The sequence below is a fragment of the Zonotrichia leucophrys genome, chromosome 1 (genome assembly GCF_028769735.1).
Source record: "Zonotrichia leucophrys gambelii isolate GWCS_2022_RI chromosome 1, RI_Zleu_2.0, whole genome shotgun sequence".
NCBI classification, from domain to species: domain Eukaryota; kingdom Metazoa; phylum Chordata; class Aves; order Passeriformes; family Passerellidae; genus Zonotrichia; species Zonotrichia leucophrys.
This window is the reverse complement of record NC_088169.1, coordinates 11,419,838-11,438,904: the sequence shown is the minus strand read 5'-3', so window position 1 is coordinate 11,438,904 and position 19,067 is coordinate 11,419,838. Positions and strand designations below refer to the sequence as shown.

Genomic DNA, 19,067 nt, shown 5'->3' with positions numbered 1-19,067 from the left:
TTCTACTGAGTAAATATTGTCTTACAGTCCAAAAGATCCCCAAAACCATAATGCCATCCCCCTTTTTTTTTATTTTTCTATGCAATAACCTGAAAGCTGAAGAGTTGAAGCATAGAAGGAGGGCAAAAAATCAAAAGTGAAACCTCCCAAAAAAACCAGAACAAATTGGTATTTAAGTCATCCAAAGGCTCATGGACTTCATTATCTCCTCCTTAAAGAGCCACAAGGCTCTTCAACAGAGGAATCACAGAATCATTTAGGTTAGAAAAGATGTCTGAGATCGTCAAGTCAAACCCTTAACCCGATGCTTCCAAACCCATCTCTCAACCATGTCCCTAAGTCTCACATCTACATGGCTTTAAATCCCTCCAGAAATCTAGGACGTTTTTTCAAGACCTCACTCAGGAGCTGCTGCATGAGCAAAATGCCTGACTAGTGCTTCAAAGAAATCTAAAATATCTACCTGCACAGAAAATCCTCCAAGTAAAAGTCTTATGGTGACTCAAAGATTTAGTACATCCATATTTATCAATGTGTCACAAAAGACCAAAAAAATGTGATCCAGCCCTTAGAGAAGCTTATCAACTACTGTTTGCAACAATGCTTCTTTTTCAAGTTCCCAAATCATGAGAAGTTACAAAAGTTGTATACAAAACACTAAATTAAAAAAATATTGGAAATGTAACAACATCACACAATCAAAAACTAGGATACTCATTTCGTAGCTCATATTTATTCCTATACTTTTGTACATCTTAAAGGGAAATGTCAACTCAGTCACCTAAGCAAGTCTCTTCTTAGACATAAAATACTTACTATAGCAGTTCATCTAACACGTCTGTGAATTTTATAGAAGCTTGCAAGGAATGTGTTTTGAAGAGTTTGTACTCCATCTCAAGTACCAAGTACCAACCTGGTACTAGGCAGAATCCATGCAAGAATGGTAATTCTCACTTTTGGGCAACATTAGACACACCTGGGCCTGTGCCTGAGGCATTAACAGGTTTGGAAATGCCCCCTTAGCTACAATTAATACAGAGCAGCTACAGCAGCTACAAACATATCCTGGATTTCTCACCAAGAGAGGATTGTGGTTCCAAGTACTGACAAAAACACTTTGGTTCTCACATGAAATCCTTTTGAGCTGCTGATTTTTTCCACTCCTGTTTTGAGCATTACACTCCCAGCCTTTCTCATCCTGCAATAGACTCCAAACTCCTCAAACTTCTCAGGCCACAGTGAGCAAAACATCATTTTGTATAAATACAGCTACTTCTAATAAATCCAAAATATCTATTACTGTAACAGGAGAAATGCAAGCAGGTAAAACTGGAATGTTTATACTAAAATCTCAGTTTAATTATAAATTAAAAGCTTTCAAATTATTGTGTGCCTTTCTTTTAGTGGTCAACAAGATTATCCCTTCTCTCATTTTAAACAGTGTCTTAAATCCATTTTGAGTTTGCTTCAGAAAAATGCTGCTAAAGTGGCTCATTCATACGAATGACAAACTAAACAAAAAGTGACATTAAACTTCTGCAGTCATCAGTGATTTAGGTAAACACTATTATGCAAGAAGATCTACTGAATTCACTGCATATTTAGCTAAACTGACTTCTCTGGCCTTGTTCATAGACTTTAATTAAAAACATGTTACGATCTAATTCATTTAGGGTTTCAGTTATAAACTATAAAGTTTAATCCAAGATACTGATTAAAACAACTTTCATATAATTTTTACATATCTAATCTTATGTGCAATGATTTAAAACTCTTTCACTAATATGAAGAAACCAATTTTTACTGCAATATGTTATAATCTTGTAGATTGCATATTGAATAATTCCCAATTTGTTGTCATGTTGCAAAAAAATTGCTTTTAGTAAGGAATTGGCATCTAAGCCAAACACTGAAAGGCTGTGAAATGTAATCAAGAACGTGGTCAAGGATTTAATAAAAATTTTCTTGACTAGAGATTTGCTTCAAAGATACATGATAACATTTCTACTTTGAACCTGCTTCAATAGGCTACATCTGTCATTGTCTGATTTGGTTTATGAGTCAGAATCACTATCGTGGTTGTGATGTGGCGCTAGTACAGATATATGAAACAATGTTAAATACTTGAAATACAATCTATCAGCTTAAGTTAGTTGGCAACTCTTTATAGCAGAGGAAAATTGGCAGGAAGCTAAATTTTATTTGCTATAATTAAATGCTATTCTAAGGACATAGTTCCAAAAAGTTCTACAGAAGAGTCGCGACCACTACAGTCACATCATTTGCAAAAGTTGCATCTTCTGTAATCTCCAACCACAGCTGGACAATGAATATCAATGGAGAGTAACAACAAATCTAACAGAAGAATTTATATCCTACCTTTTATTAATGGCAGCCCAGGATGCATTAACACTGTCTGTCATCAGCTGAACCTTTCTGGTGTCATCTTCTGAATAATCACGGAGCAGCTTCAGAGCCAGGTCGTTTGCCACATCTACATTTATTTGCCATTGCCGTAGTTCTTTTGAAAATTGCTGAAGTAAAAAGAGAAAGAGAGAAATAAGGAAAGAATAATCCTCAGAGCAACCATAAAATGATAACATACATTGCATGGTTATTAGAAAAGGAGCTGAATAATCTATACCACCTATATAAAAAGAAGGAAAAAAACCCTGAAAACCAAACCACTTCCACAGATTTACTGGCAATAAAAATCAGTTTTTCTAGATGTTTTACATTCTTTTAGTCAGAAGATCGCAGGACTACTTCTAAACTGTGAGAGGACCAAGCAACGAACTTCTAAATGCTAGAAAAGATATGACAGCTCAAATTGATAACCACTGATTATAATGTTGACTATTCTTTTCTGAGACACAAATAGATGGATGCATTATTATGCATTATGGAAACTATGATTATTTGTGACATTGAGTACTGAGATAGAGAATATAGTGAAATCATATATTCTGACTAATTTTCTTTTTTATACTGTGAAATAATACTGATTTGGACAATTAATACCTGTGCTTTCATGTTATTTTTTTTTAAATTTAGTTGATTTTAGCAAATTGTTTATGTAATTAGTGCCATCTACTGGAACAGCACTAAATCTGCAATACAGCAAAATACTACTGGTAAACCTATCCATCTCTTTATAATGTTAATTTATGGTTAATATTAAAAAGCTTTTTAAATTTTGGTCATTTTTTGTTTCCCCTTTTCCTCTCCACTTCCTCCTTTCCTTTCTTCCTCCTCTCCACCTAAGCCAGCTGCCTCACTGCAGAAGCAAGCCAGGAAATCCAGAGCAGTCACTCAGCCAGCAGCCAGCTCCCATGCATCTTTCCTGTTAGTCTTTCTCTCACAGCAAATTTCCATATAAATGCACTGAAGCTGCATATTTAGTCCATAATGTGTAACAACAAAATGAAAGAGCAAAGTTAATTGATTGCCTACTTGTACTTTTGTACTAAACAGACTCCAACTAGCCAATAAAATGGACAATACAAGTTGAAAAACAGTTTGTATTTGTAAAGAGAAAGTTGCACATAAACATTTTAAGCTATTGACAACAAACAGTAAGACTCAACTGTCTTTATTGTTTTGCTTTAATATACAAATTGGGCAATGCCTGTGAAGGAAAAAATAGCTTTTTTCCCTTCATTCTCCCAAAGCAGTATTCCTTTTGAAATCTTGTTTTGACTCAGATAAGGAATTCTTCACATAGAGCTGAACTTACATGCAATCCCTAGTGAAAGAGTCTAAATACTAAGTTAAAATAAATAAATGTTAAATAATTCATGCATTTGGGTTTTAATCTCAGAAGGTCTGTAAACTGATTTTGATTAAGACTCAGACTAAAATGTACTTGCTCTTTGAATAGAGCCCAAAAGGAGTTTGGGGGAGGTTTGATATTTTTCCCCCCAAACTCTTATCTGTTAAAATGCTACTTCATCACCTCTAGGTTGTGTCCATAATTTAAAGCTGAAAACAGGTACTTCTCCCATTTCCTGTGCTATTCCTTCATGAGAGGGCAGATCACTCTGTTCCTGAGCACCAGACAGCACCAGGAACTGACAGCACCTTGTTTATCTGGCTTGAACAAGGGATTATCTTTCTACCAATCAAACATTAGGAGGAGCCACCAAACCCTAATCCTGAAAACCACCTGAACGTGTTATGGTTAAGCTCACCTAAAATGAAGCTGTCTAGACAATTAAAAAAAAAAACCTCTATGCTAAGTAAGGAAATCTGGACAGGAGAGACTATAATTTTGTGGAAAACATTACTATTTCCTTGAGGAAGATACAGGCAGGTGGTTGTTTTGAAAACAGTCTGCCAGTTGAGCTCCTTTCCTGCCAGAATGATATAAAATAAATATATAAATGTTTCTATTTACATAAATATAGTAATATATATACAAAATACTAAATAGTAAATGAATTCTACAGTAATTATAATTTCAGTTTTGTAGATCTTATATAGCAAGTATCTATTCTACATTTAGGTCTATCTTTATTTTACCCTACCTTTCTCTTAGTTTAAAATTACACAGGCAGGCAGGTAATTTTTACTCAGCTAAAGAATCACAGCAGACTGACTGTTCACTGCTTTATATAGAAAAGTTACCATAACATTTTGTCCTCATTGTAAACTAATGGTCTGTAAACTTTACTTTGCAAATAAGATATTTTTGCCCAGATCCATGTGAATAAAATTGACCCTCTAAAAGATTTGAAGCCCTGTTTTATAATAAAATAAATGGGAAGATCCATTACAAGGTTATTTCCAAAAGTGTTGTTCTCACCATTAACTTCAACATTAATCCATTAACTTCCTGACACTACAACATTAGGTCGTCACTCAGGAAAGAAATTATAAATATAAAGAGCTTTTGGTGATGGAAACCATCTGTATTTTCTGTTTTACTGGAAATTGATATGAATTTCAACAGCTTTGAGGAGTGCATGCTTCGACTTTGCTGTGTGTGCAGACACTGAGAGCAAAGTGCTGGGGCACAAATTTTACCTGTCCATCCCAACAGAGGCCCATTCACTGCCCTCCTGCAAGACTTCAGAATTGCATTATTTTCCTTCCTCCTTTCCCTTTTATGTATGAAGGCCTCATTTACCTTTCAGCTACTTAAGACCATGTTTGTCTTTTTCTTCTTTAAAGGAAATTGCTACATTACACTAATTTCTTTCTGACATTCTTTTCAAAGCATTCTCTTTGTTTTGCTTGTGTTATCACTGGAATTTACTGAGTTTATTAAAAGGCTTAAAGAATTAAGGCTGTGCATTTATCATGTTACTTAGGTATAAATTTAGTTATAAGTTTTAATTAGAAGACACTAGTTGATGTTATTAGGAATAAAGCCTGTGCAATTAAGAACTCTTGATTAAAAACAAGTAATGAAGTCAGAGCTGCACTTTATTTTATCCCAGGATTGCCCAGTGGAACAAAATCAATGATGCACAGTAGTTCAAATATAGCAATATGAATGTACAACATCATCCAGTTCTGTGTATATATCACAAATATGGAAAATCAGGCTGTCTTTTTGTCCTTTTTCTATATATCTGTAACATGTTTTATTTATATAATTAAAGAATTTATTTTTTTTAATCAAGGAATTCTAATTCAGTACTTGCAACACAGTCAATAACATGAACTAAATTGTGAATTGTTTTACTGAAATCAAAGCAGTACACTGTCAGCCTTGGAATAATAAAAACCTACAAAATGCTGGTTTTTTTCTTCATCTTGGTACAGAGGGAATGGCAAAAGAGTCCCTAATAAGTCACTGCCCTGCAAGAAACTGACAAAGGCAAGCCAAGGCAGCCTCAGCCTTATCCACAAATTCAGGACATGAAGTTCACACCCTGGGCTCTGCCAGTGCGAGGCTGCCTGGCCTTTTGAGTCCCAACAGGGCAGGGGATGCAATCAGTCTGCCTTTGAATTTCCTGTTTAGATGAAAAAATGAAGGTCAGTGAAGATAAGGAATGAAATGTTGTCTCCATTCTTCCTCCTCTTCCCTTTGCCTATCCCAGATGAAGTTGCACAGAGGAAGAGAAGGTGCCTCATTAGCTCCTACCAAAGCAAGGAGCCACAGAGTGAGCAGGCAATTCTAGCAGTTTGGTTTGGTTTAGAGTTTGGTTTGTTTTTTTAAATTTTTTTTCTGTCTTTCAAACAGAAGCTCAGTATCCTATTAGGACAAGGATAGTTTTACACTAGCTTATGTTGTGAAGACATGCTGATGCAAGGATTTGAGGTGTGATTGTGTACTATTTATACACCTATAACCTTCAGCCTGCTGAGTTAACCATCTGCAGTCATCACTTAAAGAACAATAAAAAACAGGGCTTAGTGGGTAAAGACTCTCATTGGTCCCATTGCTACGTTCTGGTTCCCCACACCTAACACCAGTTTAGTACTCCAACACCAAATAAAAAAAAAAAACAGAGTGAAAAAAATGCTGCAATTCTCAGCAAATTAATCTGAATTAATTTCTGATTCAAATTAATAATATTTTTCATTATTAGCCCTAGTATCTGGTTTATTTTATCTTATAAATGACAGAAATAAAATTTTAAAATTATTTTAAAAACATTAATGGCCAAATACAAGCAAGTTATAGATTTTTGTTTTATGCTGGCATTGTAAATAAAACAAATAATCAAGACTGTTATTACTGAGTTTACCATGTACTCTTGTATTAGGATGCTCTAACAAAAATGCATCAACACAAGCACTGACTAAAAGTTCCCCCAAAGCAGAAGGAAACTTACACATTGATTCATCTGTCTTTAGGCAGACCTACAATGTTTAACAAGCAAATCAGAAGAAAGCTTTGTGACTACTTTCTCACACCAAGCTGTGTTGAGATACAAAGCTGACAAAATTAATGTCTGAAGAATTTATTAAGTCTTGCACTGACCTCTCTCTTTCCCTCAAAGGAAATGAATAGAAATTACAGCTTCCTCTTCATCAGTGTAACAGCAAGCCAAAATACAGCCTACTTATTCTACATCTTCAGGGGACAAAATCAAAATATATGTGTTTGGCACAGAAGCCTGGAAAGCATTTATTTTGAGAACTTGATGTATTTCTAGGTCCTTCAGTTTAGATAATACTGTACAGCAAAAACATAAAGCTGCTAACTCAAAAAAAAAAATTTCTATTTTCCTTAGACTTCATGACCCCTTATTTCAAGCATCAACATAACAGCTGATGCTGTCACATCTGAGAAAATTTGATGAAGGATTTGACACAATAGGAATTACTGGCAGACAAAGATAATTCCTCTAGGAAGGCTGGCACAGAAAAAACACAAAAAGGAGAGGGGGAAAAAAATCCCCAACCCTCCTACTCCCCACTCTCTAAGACAATGAATTTCTTCTAGACTTGAGGAAGAAAGGCTAGGCAAAACCAAATAAATGAAAGTTAACAACCCTGGAAGAGTAGAGCTTGTTGATGTCCATATCATCAGGAGGGCACAAATTAAGATGGAGTAGCTGAGATGCTGGAATTAAAATTATAATTTAATGTCTGTAACTTGACACAACACATCCATCTCATTGGATCCAAACTGGGGGAATGGCTGAGGATGCAGACAGCCCAAGTGAGGTAAGAGGCAAAAGAAACTGCAGGTCTTCTAAGGTAAGAGGCAAAAGAATCTGCAGGTCTCCATTCCCAACCTCTGTTTATAGGTAAAGATGCCTTCTGTTAAGAAGTACACTATTATTCTTTCTCTAGAACTCTGGGGGTGGCAGAAGGAGAAGAATGACATGTTCTTATTTCTCTCCACGGCTAATGTTGATCCAAACAACTCCATAGTTTTTTTCATAAAGCATACACTCTTAGACTTCATCTCAACTTCATATACTCTTTTTAAAAAAGTAGACAAAAAATCCATTTCTAAAGCAACATTTTCAATTACTTTCCTAGTTTAGTAATTTGTTTTGGAAACATAAGACACTTCAATACTATGACATAAGACAGTGTTTGCACAGAACTGGTTTTTTGCTAATTGAGTCTTTGCAAAGCTGAGACATTGACTCTGTTGAAGCTTTTCCTTTTTTTTTAACAAATACTGGGCAGAAGCCAGGACGGTATCTCTGCAGGAGGACAGTGACAAATGGGAGCTCTCTGTGCTGAGTGACAGTACTACACATGATCTATAACTCTTTCCAATACATTAGTGAGTGATTGCCCTTGTTTACCATAATCTACCCTTCCCAAGCAATGACCCTTTTGGTACAATCTTAAATGAGATAACTTAACCTCAGCTCAGCCCTAAAACAATGGGCTGATGAACATTTTCATGCTTCTTATAGGAAAGGAAAAAAAAAAAGAAAAAGCAAGCAAAAACTCCAACAGAGTTTGCATTTAATTCTAACTAGATGGTGATGGAGATAACTGAACCAATCATGAAATTCTATATATATTTTCTCTGGCAGCAAAACCAGTTGATCAGGACCTTAACCCAAAAACTCTTCACAGCAGTTCATTACTGTTCAACTGTGTAAATAGGACTGCTCTAAGTACATAAATATTCACCAAAACTGGAATGGTAGGAGTTTTAAAAAAACCTACAAAAATCTGTTGGGCAGCAAAGTAGAATATATCACAAAATACTTGTGCAATTTTTTTCCCATAGAGGCAGGAGTCACCTTAAAAGGCTGATCAATTGTTTGATTCCAACCTTGGTTTTCCTCATCCAGAAAATGAGTTATTATTAATCTTAAACAGCTGTTCTCAAAATTTATTCATAAAGAATGTTACCAAAGTATGACTGTTTCTATTACAAGAAACTTCAAAACTGATGCAACAGAGTATTTTCTACCTGAGGTACAGCTCAGCTATGTAAGTTAACACACTGAAGCACCATAATGTGGCAACATGTGTGCTAAAATCACAAGAGCAGCCATTTCATGTTTTATTTTTTCAGTTAATAACCCTGTCAAGGTTGAGGCTGGTGAGATTATCTTGTGGCGAATCTAAAATACTTGATTTCCAAAATATACCCATTTAGTTTGCTATAGCTGGGTTTTTTCCCTGCTTTCTCAGCTACTTTCACAAAACCTTTACAGCTTCATTAGCAGTGCAGACAGCCATGGACAGCCATATCAATACTACAGAATTTCTCAGACTGCAGTACCAGAGCTCTGAGGCTGCTGAACAAATGTGAAATACTTGTGCTAAACAGGTAGGTATTCCTCCTGTGAGATCAGCCAGCTATTTGTTATGACTGTTAAGATCAATTTAATATTCAAGGAACATGCTACACATATTTTAGACTTTGCATGTCAATTTCTTTCTAATTTGCTGTGGAAGACTTTTTGCAATGTACACTGTGCACAGTCAGAGGACGACAGTTAGAGGACATTTTCTTTAACGACTTCATTAACCCAAATAGAAATATTTAAATACTCAGTAGTGACCTTAAGTTCTGTGTTCTGCTTTTTCAAGGCTTCCACGGTGTAAGAAATTTCTTTCCATGACTCAAGCTTAGCTTTTGCTTGCTCAAGAACCTGCTCAGCTTCTCGTTTAGCTTCCAGCCACTGTGTTGAATCCTTCAGCATCTCTTGAAGCTGCTGTCTCCGGTTTTGGAGGTATCCATGCACTTCATCCCACTGGCTCTGTATCTTATCAACTGGTGAAACACAAAGGAAAAACAAAAGCTGAATCACTTAAAAGTTTTTTCTTTTCTTCTTCTTTTTTTTTTTAATTTTATTTTTTAAGGGGACGAAAAATGATATTAAAATCTTTCTAGAAACTGAACATATCAGAAAACTTCTGTACTTTAAACTGCAATTGAATAGAAGTTTAGTTAAAAAAAAACAAAACACATAAGCTGTTCTGGGTCACACAGTAAGGCATTATGACACACAGCATGTTTTAATGCATATGCAGCAAAGAATGACAGATTCATGCCTCAAAACCCTTACAAAATGGGACCACATTTGAGAAAAAGTGTCTGCAACAATCCTTCATTCTTAACAAACCAAGGGTTTTCTGAAGAATAAGTCCTTTAGGGACTAGAGTAATATTAGTTAAATATTTATTGCAAGATATAATTAATGGCTGTACTTTCTTATTTCATTAAGCAAATATTAGCAAACTGCAAAGGCTAAACAACTTGTTCATATAACCATGGTAAATATAAAATAACAATGAGCTTTATCCACTGTTTGAAAAAAAAGTGATTTCTGGAAACTTAAGAATCACTAAGATCACTGATAAGCACTGGCTAGCATCCAGCACCAGGCTCATCCCGAGTAGCATGAAAACACCAATAGATAGAGTTGTCCAAGCAGCTGAAGCTTGACACAATACAAGCAAAAAACCCAAACTCCACAAACAATAAAATCTGTGGAGTGCATGAAGGAATAAGATTCCGTTCACATATGTGTATATATATATATATATATATATACACACATATAGTTCCCAGAGCTTAGTCAGCACAAAAATATGTTCTCAGTATTTTCTTGAACATTTTTTCACTGCATTTCAAATTCACAGTCCTTCTAGGGAAGGGAACTGAGATTCCTAGAGTAACCAGATAGCAGTTGAAATATTCATTGACTGGTAGTTCCAACACTGCATCTCTCACTGCAAGGCTGATTCCATAATGGTGCAGCCCAAAGACCTGGCTGAGAAATGCTCCAGCAAGGAAAAGACTTCTACCTATCAGTGCTTTTCCTTCATCCAGAAGAAAGGATAAAGATCTTTCCATAGATTCAGCTGAGGTTTAGAGAAAGAGAGAAGAAAACTTTTCAGCATTCCGTGCTGAAGCCTGGGGAGAAGAACTGAGTAAACACACATAGCATGTTTAAGTCAAAGGAAAAGCAAAAGGAACTGAAGAAGCAGAACTGGAATACATAAAGCACCATCAGAACATAGCCAGGGTAACCTAAGGCACAAATGCTTAAATTTAATCTGAAGCAAATCTAACCCCTCATTTTAGGAAGCTATACACTCATGTCAAAAAACAACTCATTTCTGTGCCCTCTCTGGGTGAGGATTCCTGATGTAAGCTTTAGGGTACACTTGAAACAAAAGAGGCTATAGACTCCAGAAAGGGGGAATAACAGAAGTGAGCTGCTGGAGCAAAATCTCCCTGCTATGGCTACAGCATGAGGCTCAGGGCTGTGCTGGAGGCTTAGGGACAAAGACTGCCCAAACACCTTCCACAGAGTCACTGGCAACAGCTGCCACCTGTTTCTTGCAAATCATTCCTTTCCCCCTTTGACTGAGACATTCATATTCTGATTTCTGCAAAACAGGAGATTTTGGTACATTGCAGACAGAAGTACAACAGCTTGTTTGTGTCAGCTGCCCACGAAAAAGAAAACATAAACTGCAAAAATCTTACCCATTTTTGTTCTATTATAAGTTTTCTTGTTGGTGTGGGTAGTTTGGGGCGCTTTTTTGTGGTTTTATTTTTTTGGCGGGGGTGAGATGATTAAGAAATGAATGAAAACCCTCTGCTTTAAAGGAAAGCTGGATCTACAGTTATATCAATTTTTCATAGGAGCTGCTTTTAATAAGGAAAGATGATATTTGTTATCACCTAAAATCAAAATATTTATAGATGTATTGCTTCCATAATGTCTCATGAGGTTAGTGTGTAAGTAAGATATTTAGCAGTCCTCCTCCAGGGACTGTGCTTTTTGCAGCAAGACTGAGTTTCTCATCAGATACCACAGTCCTGGGATTCCATGATGACCAATTCTCCCACCCAAGAGGACAATGTAGCTGCATAATGAAAACAGCATTCAGGATATCCCAGGAGCCCATTTACACAAGTGACTATGAGTGCACGAGCTCCAAATCTATGAAAAACATTTCCTGTTTCCCTGTGAAAATAGTTGGCTTAGCTCCCTCTATAAATTTTTTTATGTATACATATGTACATATATATATTTACTTTTGCTTTATTACAGACTGGAATTAAAGAGTTCAGGAAGTTAGTAGGTAATCTAAACAAAACAAAACAAAAAACCCCAAAGAATAAATGTTTTCTTGCACTAGTGAATGACCAAATCCAATTAAACAAGTACTTCACTGTGGTTAAACACACAATGATATCATAATTAATCTGGCTTTCCTAAGGTAAAGTATACCAAAAAGTGAAGTACTATTTAAGATAAAATATGTATAAATAATTTATTAGAGAGGCTTTTATAACTATGACAATATTATTTAATTTAATGCAATGTAAAAATCCCTTCATTACTTTATATTTGCAAGTTCTAAATAATGCTCCCATTTGATCAACTTTTGAATAACAAAAACCACAAGGCTCTAAAACTTAAAATAAGAGGTCCACCTCCAAAATGAAAACTACAGTGTAAATCCATGTCTCTTAAGAATGTATTTTGTTCATCTTCATTCTTTAGAATGAAAGATGATGTATGCCACTTAGATTTATGCCAAACAAAAAAGTTAGAAAATGAGTGCTTATTGTGTTAGAACTGAGCCCAGGAACCCATGAACCTCTTCACCTGCAGCTAATGAGTTACTGACTGCAGATGAGAAGGGTCAGAGAATTGTTATTAAATCATATTCGACAGTAGTAGACAACTTTTAAATTGTGAACATCATAGATGGTTTGAGCAAGGACACTGGAACATTTAAAGGCTTTTTCTGACTAGGTACTACTTGGAATAGGTTTATCAATATATTTAAGCACGTTTGATAAGACAGCAGTGAGGAATCTCAGTCCAATGTTTTTTCAGGCCAACACTCTGACCACAGCCTTTAGAAGGAATATTTCTGTTGTCCAGACATTATAAATCCTTAAGGTCCCCATGTGTATATACAGGACTGGGCTGGGTTTAGCTGGGGTAGTTACATCTCTTTCCAGTTATTAATAATAATCCAGTGATTAATATGGGGCTGTGGTTTGGATTTAAGCTGAACACAGGGTTAATAATACAGAGATGTTTTTGTTATTGCTGAGCAGGGCTTACACATGAAAGCCAAGGCCTTTTCTGCTTTTCCTGCAGCCACACTGGAGAGGAGACTGGTGTGGTTGGGAGGAGACACGGCCAGGACAGGGAACCCAAACTGACCACAGGGATATCCCAGACCCTGGGACATCATGGATCAGAGTATAAAATGGGGGGAAGAAGAAGCAAGGGGAGGATGTTTGAAGTGATGGGGTTTGTCCTCCCCAGTCACCATTACCTGTGATGGGGCCCTGCTCTCCTGGGATGGCTGAGCACCTGCCCAGCCATGGGAAGCACTGGATTAATTCCTTGTTTTGCTTTGCTTGTGTGCATGGCTTTTGCTTTCCCTATTAAAATGTCTTTATCTCAAAGTTTTCCAGCTTTGACCCTTCTGATTCTCTCCATGATTCTGATGCTGGAGTAGTGAGTGAGTGGCTGCCTGGGATTAATGGGTTCAGCATAGAGAAAAGCAATTTCTTTCAAAGCTTTATCACCCTTACCTGGAATGAGGAAGAGACCCTAGAAATAAGAAGTTAGGTTCCAAACCCAGAAAAATAGAAGAACCAATGGCATATGAAGTAATTGTTCCAGAAAAATGAAATTGCACGAGTTTTGGGGAGCTAAAGAAAAAATGTTATCACTTTTTCCTACCTTGAATTTAAGGCCCTCAATAAATAATATTCAATAATTTAAAATATATATATAAAACAAAAGTGGACCAAAATCTATTGCAAAGATGAAAAAAGAATCTGAAAGTTAAGTAAGAACATCAAATATGACTAAAAAAAGTAAGTTTTGCAAGAAAACAGTAATGTAACTGTTGTTACTGCACTCTCCATTTTGATAGCATATTATTGAAATGAGACTCTAATCTTTATGTTTTACATGTCATTGCTCAACATATTGTGACTGGAAACGCCTAAACAGACACAACAAACACGGCTCCATGTGTACTATTGAGATTACTGAAGCATAGGAATTTAAAATAATTAGCAACAGTGACAGAAGTAGTTTTTTCCCCATAGTTGAGTAGTTCCTGAAGCACCTCAGTTTACATTTTTCATTACAGCTAAGTCTGGTACCTTCTACATCTCAAAGCCCAGTGTCTTATTTTTTAGTGTGGCATGTCCTTGTTCTATCCCCATGTTCTTCCTTTCCTTCCTTGTCCTAAATTCGACAACAGTACAATGTCTTTATTGTAATAATCAGTATTAAACATTCAAGAAGATTTTTATTGACTGTAAAGGGGCAATCTGGAAAAATCAAGACAGAATTTTCTTTACAGCCTTAATGAAAAGAAATATTTTATTAATGCATGTAGCCACATGCATGACTAGTAATTAATTTTACATGACTATAAAGCCAAAAAAATATTTGACAAATCTAAACTGAGGGTTGGAAAGACAAAGTATATACAATAGGTTATTTCCTGAAGCGAAAACCAATCCCCATCCATTTCCCAACCACAGTGCTCCAGCAGAAGTCCTCATTGTACTTCACCTACACAACTTTTGTGCTTGCTTACTGGAAAGTGTCTCAGCATGGCTCCAACCCCTCCCAGTGCAACAGTGAACTCTCTCAGGGCATGGTGAGATTCTGACAGTACGCAATTTCAAGGTTGCTATTCAATTTTTTTTAATCTATCTAATTTCCTTGCTGATCAATAGTGATTATATATACTAAAATGGACAAAAGAAATTCTGTTGAACTGAAGTTACTATAAGCAACAACAAAGCAGAAAGCAGCATCTAAAGTAATCAGACACAAGATAGGTATTCTTCAATCTTGTTATCATTAATTTCATATACCAAGGAAAGAATGCACTTAGTGAAGGAGAGTGAAGGAGACTGTGTCCTTAAAATTCAGTTTTATTTATTAGCAAAAATTTTGATAGGTTTTTTCATACATTACTCATTATAGGGAAACAAAAAAAAATTTCTTTGGTAAATGTTCATGCCATTTTATCAATATATCTTATTGACACATATAGCTTGAATAAGAGAATTTACTCTCTGCTGTTTATAATAGAACCAAAAAGGAAACAACAGAAAAGGAGTCTGAGAAGAAGCTATCTGTCACAGGAGAAATTACAGTCATATTACTAGAACACACATATTCCATATTTATTCTATGTAAAGATGAAAAAAGTATTTATTCCATGCCAGTTTTTTAAGTCCATTAAATCTAGTAGACCTTCCAAGGAAGTGAATAAGTTGGTGAACAGCAACAGAATCTGTGAGGTAGAAACACTCTACTTTCCTTGTCCAAAAATTACACAAACTACACTAATTTTGCACTGTAGGACACTTCTTCTCAAAAGCATTATTGTCAATATATTGACATTTTCCTATAAAAACAGCTTTTTCAGTGTATTTTCATAGATCTGAAGACTAAAGGAACTAATAAAATCTGATGCAGAATGTAACTGGAGAACTGCAGAACAGTTATAGCCAGTATTAATCCATGTTATCAAAGATGCTGATGCACTGATTTTCAGCTTGGATTAATTTTTTCTTGAATTGCAGCCCAACATTATACTTTCTTTTGAATGTTCTGGATAGTTAATTGTTATGTATTTTATTTTACTTCATTTGGTTTTTACTTATCTATGCATTTATCTATATTAAATTTAGTTTAGTTACACTTTCGCAGATGTAAAACACTCCAGTTTCTTCCAGTCCACAGAGTTTTAAGTGAGCAAGTTTTATGAGAGGCATGATGGAGAAAATAGAAAATATGGATCTAAACAGAAATATTCTAGGTTGCTGCCCCTTTTTTACAGTGTTCTCTTTCTTCCACTAATCAATATAATCTTCCACATAATAGAGATAAACAAGTTGTGAGGGGAAAAAAAAATGTTTTTATAGGGTTGCAAGATCCTTCTGAAAGAATGCATTCATACACTAAATGTAAGACTTTCTGATTTTTTTCAGTTTTTTGCAGTTTTCTGTAAACAACATAAGTGGAATCACAGCTAAAATATGACTTAAATTTTGTCTTATCTTGTGGTTTTCTTTCTTTGTTTTTTTGTATTGTTCTAAGAAAATAAGTGAAAGATTTTTTTTTTTTTAACCAAAAAAGGCTTTATTTAAAATTCTCCATTTGTCAATTATTTCTTGCTGTGTGTACTCTATTTTCAGTTCTCCTGCCTTCCAGAACAGGAGGTGTCTGACTTGAGTCTTATTTTTCAAAGAGGAATCACTTTGATAAAGCACATCATACAACATCCCTTGACAAAAGGATGCTGTTTCTGTTCTTAAGAACAATCTGAATCTGTCCAGGACTGGCCTAGGGAGAACATTTGGATGGTAGATGCAGAGTCGAGTGAGGATAAGTTTAAAACATTTCTTTTTTAATTGCTGAAGTACTTAGGGAGTTCCAGGGACAGTTTTCCCCTCAGTTGCTGCCTGTATCATTATGGATCTGGACAGGACACAGCACCCAGCAGAGAACAGCTGGAGCCAGCCTGCTCAGGTGCTGATTTATGCTGCAGCTGTCCTTCTTCTTTCCTTGGAGAGAAACATTTCTCTTGACCTTTTCCAATGGCTTATAAAAGTCATACTTCTTAAACAATGACCTTAAAATTTATGGCAAAAGTTTAACGTACATATGGAAAATCATTAATAATTTGCCATATAGGATATTTTATGCATCAGTGGTCAATAAAGTGATGAGAGGATTTAGCCAATAAACCCCAAACAGGGGGGTGGCAACACAGAATATTGACCCAAATGTGAAGTCTGCCATTTTTGCCAGTAAGATGTCAGATGTAGCTTTTATGCACCATTAATATATTAAGGTATTTTTAGAAATATTAGTCCTTATCATAAAGTATCATAATACATAATTAAAGATTTTTTAAAAGCCTATTTATACTGAAAATTAGGCAAAACAGAAAGTATATATTCCAACTAAGCTGCATTTAAACAAGTGAATAAATAATACCTGGGAAAAAGGAACAAACTGCAGTCTATACTATTCTGCAATATTAGAGTTTCTATGAACAAATAAAAAGTATTGCAAAGGAAACCAGAAAGAAGAAGCATTCAGAACCTTTAGCTGTCTTTTGGGGGTCATGAAGAGCAATGAAAATGCACCTGACACCGAGGCATGAAAGTCCAGAGGGAAAGAACATTATTTCCCCTGCCCTCTCAGAGCTTAAGAAGGACAGGCAATGAGAGATTTCAACAGATTTTTTTTAAACGCACAGAGACATAATCTTATTTTGTAGTTTGATACATTTGGGGGGTAATTATTTCCAACTATTACAAGTCTGATGTAATTTTGTTTTGTTTTACTAGGGCAGAGCTTATTTTCTTTTATCTAAAAGACACTTCTACATGTTCAAACTAATGAAGGTCACTCTGTTCCTCTGGAAGTGTCAGATCAAACAGACTGAACTGAAAACTGACAAGTGGTTTCTGCTAAGCACCAAGTGAATAATTCTTCAAGACTGTTAAGTATGCTTTATACCTTGCTATAGAGAGTGGGAGTTAGAGATCAGCCTAAGCTGGTAGCATATCTAAAGAAATTAGTTTCTTACACCAAGCAAGAAGTAACTTCCATGACTGATCACAGAGAAGGGCATGCAAGAGTTTGCAATTTGGAAAACAGGTCCCTCAGAAAGCATTCACCAGTTTCTCAACTTTTTACAGAAGTATTCATGTATATAACATTTATCACCTCTCAAATGAAGCCTTCATGACAATTTTTTCGCTAAATGAGAAAAGGAACAGATCATGAGATGCACAATGTGGAAGACCATTTGCTTTGCATTTTAAAATGTCATACAGTCTGTAAAAATCTGATGTGAGAAATCAACACTTACCCTAAAGAGATGTAGGATTCTTTAGGATTTAGTATCAAATAGGTAACAAATCAAAGTGTAGTTTTGCTAGAAACCAACAAAACCAAATATATGTACTTGTATATACACAAAGTATTGACAAGGCAGATGGACAGATTGGACAATGATCTTTTGATCATAATCTCTATTGCCACCAGATCCTTAAGAGCAGGACATTCATGGAGATATGGATTGACAAAATTAAAATCCCACTACTTTGGCAGAGTCATCAGTGATTCTTCCATGACCCCAGAAGCAGGATGCATATAGACATCCCCTTAGAAGTTAACTAAATTATCTTTTTCTACAGAAGCTCTCACCTTTGGATGATGTAAAAATATAACTTCACTGTAACATTGTATTAACTGAAAAAAACCCTGGTTCAATGATTTAATAATCTTTCAAAATGTTTGATTTATTCTCTTTCCTTTGTTGCATGTAGAAAATATGTACTGCATTACAGGATTTAGCTTTCTTAAATATTCATAATGTAATTATGAAGACTTACATTAGATTTAGAAACGATATTTAGACTGGTGGAAAGTACCCAAACTAAAGCCAAAGGATTAATACTAATCTGATTAACTAGATGAGTGAATACTAGGTAATCCAATTGTTTCTGTTTAAAATGTTTCAAAAAGTTTTCAAAGAAATGGATAGGAAAAAAGAATTAATTTCTGTATTTTTTCTTTCATTGCAAGTTATAATTAGAGGCAACTAAGTACTTTAGTATTTATCTTTGCCCAAATGTCTGTTTGTTTGGGTTTTTTTCTAGGATATTGGTTACTCAAGATATTAAAAGGAAAATAATTTATAGTTATGTATTTAGTTTGTGTTCATGGATGATTGCTTTTGTAATAATCAACCTGTCTACCAAATATTTATTTCAGAAGAAATGTCTGTGCCTGTATTTAAAATGGGATATTAAATTAGTGATATTGTATTTTACTTTCTCTGAACATAATCAAGAATGCTATTAGCATTATTAAAGTACATCAGCTTTCATATTCTAATGCTTTCCTAAACTTACTGATGCAAAAACATAATGATAGGTTGGGTAGTTTAAGTCCTGAAATGTGTGAAATTCATTACCTACCTAATGAGGCGTATAGGCGGTGAAATTGTGAATTCTTAGTACCACATAACTTTGTGTAGCTATCATACATTCATATTTACACTGCATATTCCTAATGTCATCAGCCTACTACCTCCCACTGAGTTTGGGCTGGGACTTGCTTTCCAAATATATCTGCATTTGTTATTCT

General features: G+C 35.3%; 1 protein-coding gene across 11 annotated transcripts in view; it reads right to left on the bottom strand.

Annotated features, from left to right (window-relative positions):
* The window catches only part of DMD (dystrophin), a 1,046,893-nt gene that overhangs the window by 261,104 nt on the left and 766,722 nt on the right, over positions 1–19,067 (bottom strand). For all 11 annotated transcript variants that reach the window (XM_064706931.1, XM_064706854.1, XM_064706864.1 and 8 more), the window contains 2 exons: positions 9,441–9,652; positions 2,380–2,534 (listed from right to left, as the gene is read on the bottom strand). In XM_064706931.1, the coding sequence (XP_064563001.1) occupies positions 2,380–2,534; positions 9,441–9,652 (367 nt within the window). The remainder of the gene's footprint in view (positions 1–2,379; positions 2,535–9,440; positions 9,653–19,067) is intronic.